The 8,887-nt window shown below is 40.6% G+C and overlaps 2 protein-coding genes across 6 annotated transcripts in view; one reads left to right on the top strand and one right to left on the bottom strand.

Moving 5' to 3' along the window:
* zgc:66427 (uncharacterized protein LOC406256 homolog) overlaps positions 1–1,620 on the bottom strand; it is a 6,145-nt gene extending 4,525 nt beyond the window's left edge. The window contains exon 1 of the mRNA XM_024282057.2: positions 941–1,620. Coding sequence (XP_024137825.1) covers positions 941–1,469 — 529 coding nt within the window. The 5' untranslated portion in view covers positions 1,470–1,620. The remainder of the gene's footprint in view (positions 1–940) is intronic.
* A 147-nt stretch (positions 1,621–1,767) lies between these two features.
* The window catches only part of tep1 (telomerase-associated protein 1), a 31,600-nt gene continuing 24,480 nt past the window's right edge, over positions 1,768–8,887 (top strand). Inside the window, exons 1-10 of one of the 5 annotated variants that reach the window (XM_024281130.2) lie at positions 1,772–1,881; positions 2,708–2,795; positions 3,190–3,662; positions 3,741–3,938; positions 4,037–4,186; positions 5,140–5,304; positions 5,379–5,516; positions 5,601–5,672; positions 7,391–7,515; positions 8,544–8,701. In XM_024281130.2, coding sequence (XP_024136898.1) covers positions 3,192–3,662; positions 3,741–3,938; positions 4,037–4,186; positions 5,140–5,304; positions 5,379–5,516; positions 5,601–5,672; positions 7,391–7,515; positions 8,544–8,701 — 1,477 coding nt within the window. In that variant the 5' untranslated portion in view covers positions 1,772–1,881; positions 2,708–2,795; positions 3,190–3,191. Of the gene's footprint in view, positions 1,882–2,388; positions 2,673–2,707; positions 2,796–3,189; positions 3,663–3,740; positions 3,939–4,036; positions 4,187–5,139; positions 5,305–5,378; positions 5,517–5,600; positions 5,673–7,390; positions 7,516–8,543; positions 8,702–8,887 lie in introns of those variants that run through there. The other 4 variants (XM_024281121.2, XM_024281140.2, XM_024281150.2 and 1 more) reach the window with 4 other exon arrangements.

Below are 8,887 nucleotides of genomic sequence, written 5' to 3'. Positions count from 1 at the left end.
AGCAGTAAGTGGGCATGTGAAGTTGTGACCCATTTCCCTACACTTGCTAGAGGGCTCGCTCTGGAAACCTGCCACACTGACGTGTTTTGGCTCCAAATGTCAGCCTTGTCATCACATCAACAGCAACTCCCCGTCTGGCTCCCCCAACACACACACACATACACAACGGCTGAGACGCCGCCGTGCTTCCTGTGTCAACGTGTGGCCCCGATTTCATGCAGACCGGCTGCTTCATGGCATTGCATGCATGCAAGCAGCGTTGCAGCTAGCGACCGCAGCCAGCGAGCCTTGTGACATGAAACAGTCAACCCGTTTCCTGCGCCACAGCTCTACTTCGGACAATGGCTTCTCTTGATGATTTCTGCAAACCTTCAAGCCTGGTGAAAGAGATTATCTGTCAAAGAATGCAAATTCCTCCAGTAATCCATTTCAAATGTTCAGCTGGATTGATGATTTAAGGTAGAAAAATTCACAGATCTTAAGGCTCTTGTTTTTCTACTAACCACAAAAACATCAACCCCTGTTTAAATAACGGTTATGGATCCAAACATACATTCACCCTCTGTAAACCTACGTCTATTATATATATATGTATATATATATATATATATATATATATATATATATAAAAGGTGTAAAATTCCCATATAAGCTTATTTTTCTTCAAACCAGAAAAGCATCAAAACCCTGCTTTAATTCTAAATGGATGGATTAAGAAATATATACATTTTCTACTGTTATTAAGCATCCAAACGCCTAGTTATTTGCATTAAAAACAGCTAATATACTAAATTGGTATTGAATGCAGAGTGAAGCTATCTAATGTAGGTCATGTCAGATCAAGCCCAAACACAGCGGTTCACAGATGTTAGCCCCTCTCCGGTGAAGGTTATTTGGTTAAATCTGGATGAAACGGACCGTTTTCGATGCATTGACTTACTTCCATGTCGGTTGTTAACGCGGTACAGGCCGATCCAGGCGTCTGACACCGGCCGTTGGTGTGTGCCACGAACCCGGACGGACCTCGCGCTCACGCTGCGGGAGGATGGGTGGCGACTCCCGGGGAGGCGTTCGGAAAAAGTGCGGTGAGGTGTGCGGCCTGTGTCGTCCCCGTGCTGGTTTTCCGCGTCGGCAGGATTCCCCGGGCTGACGCCGCCGTCCTCCTCGGGCTTCCCCTCGCTGCTGCTGTTGTCGTCAGCGCGCGCGGCTTGGCTGATGCTCGGGGGGATGCTGTGGTGGTCGGCGGGGCTGCCGTCCGCGCTGGCCCCGTGCTGCCCCAAGTCCGAGTCGCTGCCCTCCTCCGAGCGACTCTGGTTGGCCTCCGTGTCCTCGAAGCTAACCGAGAAGTCAACGACGAGACTGGTGGGCCGTGCGCAGCGGGGCCGCCGGTAGGAGCCCCCCTTAGTGCCGTCTTTCCCAAAGGGAGAAGGGACCGGCTCCTCCTGGTAGCGACTTGCTCTCGTTCCCATCTCTGGCAGACTGGCTAATTGAGATGGCTAACCAACTGCTTCCTCAAACTGAAATAACCGCGAACGAGGGGACGCGTTTCACCCAAACACGACCGTCCAACGGTCACGACTCGTCTCGAGACGAGAACGTTAAAAACTATAAAGTCGCGAGGTTTGTTTAAAAGACAACAGCGGCGGCCTGGCGTTCCCCCCACTGGCCTCAGTTCGTCCCGGCTGTCCACATTGTCTTATTTTATTGACGTGCCCGACCGTTGTCGCTGCTGCAGCGGAAATGGAGCGGTTTCATTTCCTGTTTGAGCCCCGCTCGAACAGTTACGGTAACAAATTAAAAGCACCTGGAAGTTGGTGAAATTTCACTGCAAAGATTCACGAAATAATGGTCACATTTGAAAGAATTTATTGTCACAACATTGTAAGTAAACACTCGAATTAACGTATTTTATGTCGCGTTGTATTTTGAGCTACATGGTTGGTCCAGGAATGTAACTTTTATCATTTACCTGTTTTGGAAAATTCCACATTAACAGTGTAAATGGTGCAATTCACTACCTTAAATAATATTACAAAACAATAGAGCATTTGTAATAATAATAATAATAACAATAATACAAATGAAAGCCACAAGAACATCTTTCATCTTAATCTTTTACATTTTTTATTTTTTGTTTAAAAAGACAATGCAAATCTACTGTAATGGCTGAAGTTTTTGTAGTGTTGTGTTCTGCCAAACACATTTCTTTTGAATAACAAGGTCCAAAATGAATCAAGTAAAATTATACAAAGATTTGATTCTTGGCCTGTTGTCTTGTGTCAAATTGTTAATAAAGTTTTGGGAAGAAAGTTTTTCAAATTAAGACCCCATTCATATTTATGATACTTTACGATTTTATCTGTCATTTAGGGAGATAATATTTCAAAGGAAATAATAAAAATCATTTAAAAAAAAGTTTCCAATAAATGTTATTCAAAAACACAACGGTGGGCAAGTACACCACTTTTTACGGTAAATGAGAAGCTCACTTGACTATTGACCAATCAGCGTTTGGTGGCTAGCTTGACCAAACAGCTGACCTAAAGAAGAGTGAACGTTGATCTTCTTGGTGAGGTTTGGATTAAAGGATCTCGGTCGTTAGTATCTTGAGTCACGGGATATATTTGTTCAGAGATTATTTACTCTGTGGACTAAAACCATTGTCTGCTGCGGTGAGTTCTAAATGTTTTGTTGCTAACTGTTTTAGCTCTCCTGCAGACTCATACTAATGCTGTGGGCGACCAGGAAGTGGCATTGGAAGTGATTTATTCCTGGAAAACAGCAAGATATTTAAGGTTAACGCGGAAAACACGTTGATTTATGAAGTTTGTATGCAGCTAGAACACATACTTGGTCCAAGCTAAAACACAAATATAATTTTATATTGATTTATCCTCTAAAAAGATGTATATTTCAACACTTTCTTATTAAAAAGTTATGTTTTTACAATTAAAGTTAGTTTTATGTAATTTAGTTTTGTTTTATGGGGTCTAATTGAACATATTTCTTTGGTTTTATATGCAATTAAAAGAAAAAACTTGTATTTTGAGCTGTTTTAAACGACACGCCCTTTAGACAATACTACCAAGCTTGTGCAAATAGTAGGAAGAATGCTGCTGAACTGCATGTATTAGTGCTCTCCAGGACTATGTGCTGCCCTTTGATCCTCTGATGTGTGTTTCCTCGCAGATATGAAGGCGTTGACTATGCAGCAGGCAAATCTGGTTCCAGGAGCTCCGCCGCCGTGGAGCACCAGCGTGACAAACCCAGCCTCCAACTATTCGCCGAATCTTGAAAACAAGGTTTTGGCTCAGAGTGCTACGATGAAGTCTCAGCTCATAACCTGTCCCGCACAGCCGTCCTGCTGCCCGGCTCTCCAGCCTTCCAAGCTGGCCTCCACCTCCTCCCTCCTCTCTGCCTCTGCTTTATCCTCCACCTCTTCCTCACCGCTCCTCAGCACCCAGAACAAGCTCTTGACTGAGCGACCCCTTCGTCCATCTTTTCCCTTGACCTCGTCTGTCATCAGAGACTTTTGTCACGCTGGGAGTGCTCTGGTCAGTCACTTTGCTCAGCCTCTCACATTGGTACAAACCAGTCTGGGTGATGAAGAAGATGAGGAAATATCTGAAGAAATGCACTCCTCTTTTGAGGAAACCAGTGCGGTACATAAAGTTGCTCAGCTAGCATATTTACTTACAGGCATTTCTATTTGCTTTAACATTATTTTATTTTTCCACCAGCAGGTGGCTGATGAAGATGAAGTGTTGTCAGAAGATGAGGGGGAGGCAGGTGAACCTGAGAGCACCATGGAATTGCTTACTATGGCAGAAGATTTGAAGAACCAAGAACTCGAACCCGTTCTGGTCTTCAGAGAGGAGCAGTTTGGAGAACTGGATGGAGGAAATAAGAAGGCTGAAGAGGATCTGAAAGATAAAAAGGTTTTGTTTGCAGGATTCTGAAGCTGCTGGAGTCTTACTGGTGTGTTCAGGATTAGCTTTGTGCTTCCATGAACTCTGTTCATGTGTTTGTCCTGCAGTATCTCCTGCTGAACGCCGTGTGTTGCTCTTTGGTACATAAAAGCAAAGCTCCGGGGCAGGAGGAGTGGGACTCGGAGGACAGCGTCTGGACCACCATCCAAAACCTGGGCAAGGACATTTCTGGAATCGACCCTCAGTTTCTTCTCAAGGTGTGTGTGAGCATGCTCTGTGTTGGTGAGACCAAGCAAAAGAATGATGAACCAAAAAAAGAAGATTAAATCAATTCTGCACCAAAATTATAGGAATATTCTGATAAATTGAAGCTAACATACTTAAAACACATTTTTCCCCCCTCTATCTTTGAGACCCCATTACATCCCCACACTAAAAAAAATAAATAAATAAAAAAAACTCCCCTTAAAGTAACATTTTCTTATCTAAGTAAGTCATTTGGTTTTGTGACATCCCTCATGCTTTTTTTATTGCTCTGTCCAGTTTTAGGTTTTATTTATATGTTTTGGGTGTACCTGACTAATCTAATGCAATCTGGTAAATTTGACAAAGTTTATATTCATATTTTATTCATCTAGTTTTGTGGTCACAGCCAATGGTGAGTGATTAGAGGTTCTTTTATTGCTCTTTTGAAAATGCTAAATACAGCTTTAAAAGTTATGTTGTTAGTCAAACCTCAATTCTTCTCAAAAAGGGAAATTATAATTAAAGTAAAGTGGGTTTTATCAGGGTTTTTTACCGTTAAAAGGCTTTCAGAATGTGAGCTTTGTTGTTTTGCGTTAAACATAACTGCAATATGGGTTTAACAACTTGATAAATGCAGGCAATGATATTTATGCACCAAAACGCTCAAATCTCTTTAACTAAAAATAAATTATTCAAAAGTTTTCTTTTAGACTTTCAGGTTAATACAAAGTTATAGATTAGTAAAATAATATTTATACAACCCTTTAAAACTCCTGAACATCATGCTTAAGATCTTGTCTAATTTTACAAACGATTAACTTTCTGCTTCTTATCCAGACTTTTTATGGGTTATCGTGTGACTTTTGCATATTTTTTTTGCATAACGGAGCGTCTAGTACAATAATCTTCAAATCCATCATTGGTTTTCTGATATCAAACAAAGCATTTCTCCCTCTCCGTCCAGGTGGCTGTTTACACCAGACAAGAATTAAACATCCGCATTACAGCAAACTTCATACTGGCCTTCGCCGCTAACCTTCCTTCCACCAAGCCGCACGTCCGCAGGTACTTCTGTGCTGCCGTGCAGCTGCCTTCGGACTGGCTGGAAGTGGTCCGGATCTACAGCACAGTAAGTCCGAGGGGACGCCTGTCAGAGGACGGGATGCAACTGTCTGTCTGAACACCACAACTCTCCTCACGCAGTGCTTCAGCCGGTCTCTGCCGATGTGCCTGAAGAAGGCGATGGCCGACAAATTCAAGCAGTTCAGCGAGTATCAGCTGGCCAAGTACAACACACGCAAACATCGCTGCAAGCACAGCACAAAGAAACGCAAAGGAAAGGTGGAGTGGAGTTCTTCTCTTTCATACAGAACAGCTTGCTCTTGAAAAACTTGAAATAATATTTAATCATTCATTTTCTCTCAGAAACCAACTGATGAGCAGCTCAAACAGTGGGCAGACTTGGTCAGATCGGATCCTTCTCTTCTCAAAAATTTTGTAAGTTTCATTTGTCCCACATCCTCACTGAAATATATTTTCATGCTCTTTCCAATTCATTTGTTTAAAGAAGAAACATGGAATAATAGTGTGAATGTGCAGTAAGCATTGACACTATAGTGATTCTCTTGCTCCTTCCTTACGTTTTTCGGCACGTTAAAAACTTAACAACATTTTCAGCGATTTCTGCAATCGTGGTGTTAAAATGTTCGTCTGATACCACGTTTGATTTGTTTAGGGCATCACTACTTGTATTTTTGCTATTTCATAAACTTTAAAGGTTTTGAAATGTTTATCAAAATATGCCCTATAGGAAATGAATGAAAAAGTCCTCAAATTTCAAGAAATGTATTAGGTTAGCAACAAAGCTTTAAATATATTCATGGGCTATATTTTCGTCTTTTATAGTAATTTCCCCCCCAAAAATCAGAGTTTAGCTAATATTTTATCAACATGCTAACATTTTTGGCTAATTTGTTATCTGCTGGAGTTTAATTTAGGGTATTTCAGAGTTTTGCTTCTATTTTAGCAACATACTAACTTTTTTGACAAATCTACTGATATATTTTAGGCAGTTTAGGAGTTTTGCTAGTATTTAAGCAATGTGCTAGCTTTTTTTTTGGCTAATTTGCATTTACTTAAGTTTTTTTATGCTAACTTGGAGTTTAGCTAATATTTAGCAACATGCTAACGTTTTTGGCTAATTTGTTATCTCCTGAGGTTTTTATAGGTTAATTTACGGTTTAGGTTCTAGTTTAGCAGCAGGCTAACATTTTTTGCCAATCTACTGTTGTTTACTGAGGAATTTTAGGCTATGTTGAAGTAGTTTTGATAGTATTTAACAAGCTAGATTTTTATTTCTCTTCTTCTTTTTTTTTTTTTTTTGCTAATTTGGCATCTACAAAGATTTTTTTTGGGGCTAATTTGGATTTAAGCCCATATTTAAGCAACACACTAAATATTTTAGCAAAATTGGCATGTATTAGCGATTTTAAAGCTTTTTTGCTCCAAATTTTTCAAAAATGTAGGTCAACTTCAGCGCTCTTTCATAGTTCTTTATTCAAATTTCCAGTCTTTTAGCAAACTTAACATTTTGCAAATAGAGTTTGCATTTTCAGTTTATGCCTTCAGCAAACAAAGTAAATTGCGTCACCATTTTCAGCAAAAAGCAGAAAATGTAGTTTGTTTTCTCGTGAAACGATAAAAAAAGAAGAAGTAGGGCAGGACATTTTCGTCTTCTTTTGCAGGTAATGGAACTTTTCTAGTTTTTAAAATTTTAAAATCCTATAATTTCTCTGTACACCATTAGAAGCTATAATATCTTTTTTTTTAAATAAAAATGATAATTTTAAATTCTGTATATATTTCTGTCTCTTCAACACATATAACACCAGAGTCCCAGTGTTTATGCCTTTGATTTACTCTGTTTTAATAGTTGGCACGATCAACGCTGCTTTTCTCCTTCAGAATCTGCTGGAATTACGTTGATCGTGTTGACGGTTGAAAAGTTACAGTATGTTAAAGATTTTGTGTTTAAGGGTCATTGATAACGCCTCGGTTGTTAAAGGGTTAAATATAAGTAAAACCATTCAGTCCGAACCACAGAAAGCTCTCTTTAACTTTTTCCTTTAATATTCCATTTTTGTTCCTTGGTTTTTGCTTCCACGGAAGCATATTTCCGCCGTGGATGAAGTTAATCGGCTCATGTGAAACTGCAGTTTCAGTACGAGGGCAGCAAAGCTCCGGTGGACAAGAAGCAGAGCGAGTTCAACATGAAGAAAATGATCAAGAGGCTTCACATCAACGATCCGGCTGAACACGTCATGGCCATTCTGGGGAAAAAGTAAGAAATTCACCAAACAGATTTACTGTCAGCTGGCTGAAATTCCCCAACAGGGTGTATATGTTTGTTTCTTACAAAAAAACTACATTTAGATGTAAAAAATTCTCTTTTACCACCAATAAAAACTTGACAGAGTAATTAAAAAAATTGCTTTAAGACCAGCTACAATAAACAGTCCCGCCCACAACTCAGAGGTGAAAAACTCCTGCTGCTCTGCAGAAATTATGTTTTATGTTTCATTGCCAAAATTGATGGATTTGATGGCCTCTGCTTAAATCCCCTTCATGTTGTTAAAGGGTAACCAAACAGGGAATTTGGAAGCTGACTCCGCCCACAGCTGAAATGTGAAAATCCAGTCAGAGGGGTGGGGCTGGGGAGCAGAACTGTTATCATTACTGGAGCTGCAGATCATGACGTGGGACTTCTGAAATGACATGGGACTTAAATGGTTTGACCAATCACAAAATTAAATTGACATACCTCAATTCAACCTGTAGGGGGCAACACACAGATGGTTTTTGACTATATAAATTTTTTTTAGCTATAAGACTTCAACAAGTTTTTGGTTTTTTTTTTCAAAAATTTGGCAATGACCAACAAACTGCGCTTTTAAAGCCACATTTACAGAAGTAAACAGCTAAAAAAAAAGTTGATTTAGGTTTTGGTTACCCTTTAAAGCTGGGGTGTCAAACTCAATCGCACAGAGGGCCAAAATCAAAACTAAAACAAAATTTTTACAGTTTAAGGTGGTCCACATACCACATTACAGTAAATCCAGACTGACAAAAATATACTCAAATATCATCGACAGGTGTGATCGATGACCCCCTGTAACCTCACCCACATGCTTTGGTCATGCCCAAATCTTGAGGAGCTCTAGAAGTCATATTTTGGGGCAATTTTAAATGTACTCAGACACCAAATTGAGCCCTGAACTAATTGCTCCCCTCAGATGTAAACCAAGACAAAGTTATTGAGGTGATGGAGAAAACTCTCAAATGCACTTTGTTCATGTTTGTGTCTTCCAGGTATCCTAGAGACCTGAAGTCCTTCACCCACAGTGGGCTAAAGGGAGCCTGGGATCGGGACAGAGCCGGACAACGAATGAAGCTCAAAGAGCCGCGCACGTGGGAACAGCTGCTCAGCGCGGAGGGCAACAAGGCTGCCACCTGGGAGAAGCTGATCGGTACGAGACCAACATTCATGCACAGACCTGCAGACAGACACGCAGAGCATCACAACCACGTCAGCTCGCGTTCCAAGGAAAGCTCGCCTCCCAAAAAATTCCTCCTGTGCCAACCTGCAATTTTCCATCTGAGTTAGGATGCAGCATGTTTTTGTGAAATCCTTCATTCTGTTGTTGCACAATGAC

The sequence above is a fragment of the Oryzias melastigma genome, linkage group LG17, assembly GCF_002922805.2.
Source record: "Oryzias melastigma strain HK-1 linkage group LG17, ASM292280v2, whole genome shotgun sequence".
NCBI lineage: Eukaryota > Metazoa > Chordata > Actinopteri > Beloniformes > Adrianichthyidae > Oryzias > Oryzias melastigma.
Note: the sequence above shows the minus strand (reverse complement) of the source record. Positions and strands in the feature narration are given on the sequence as shown.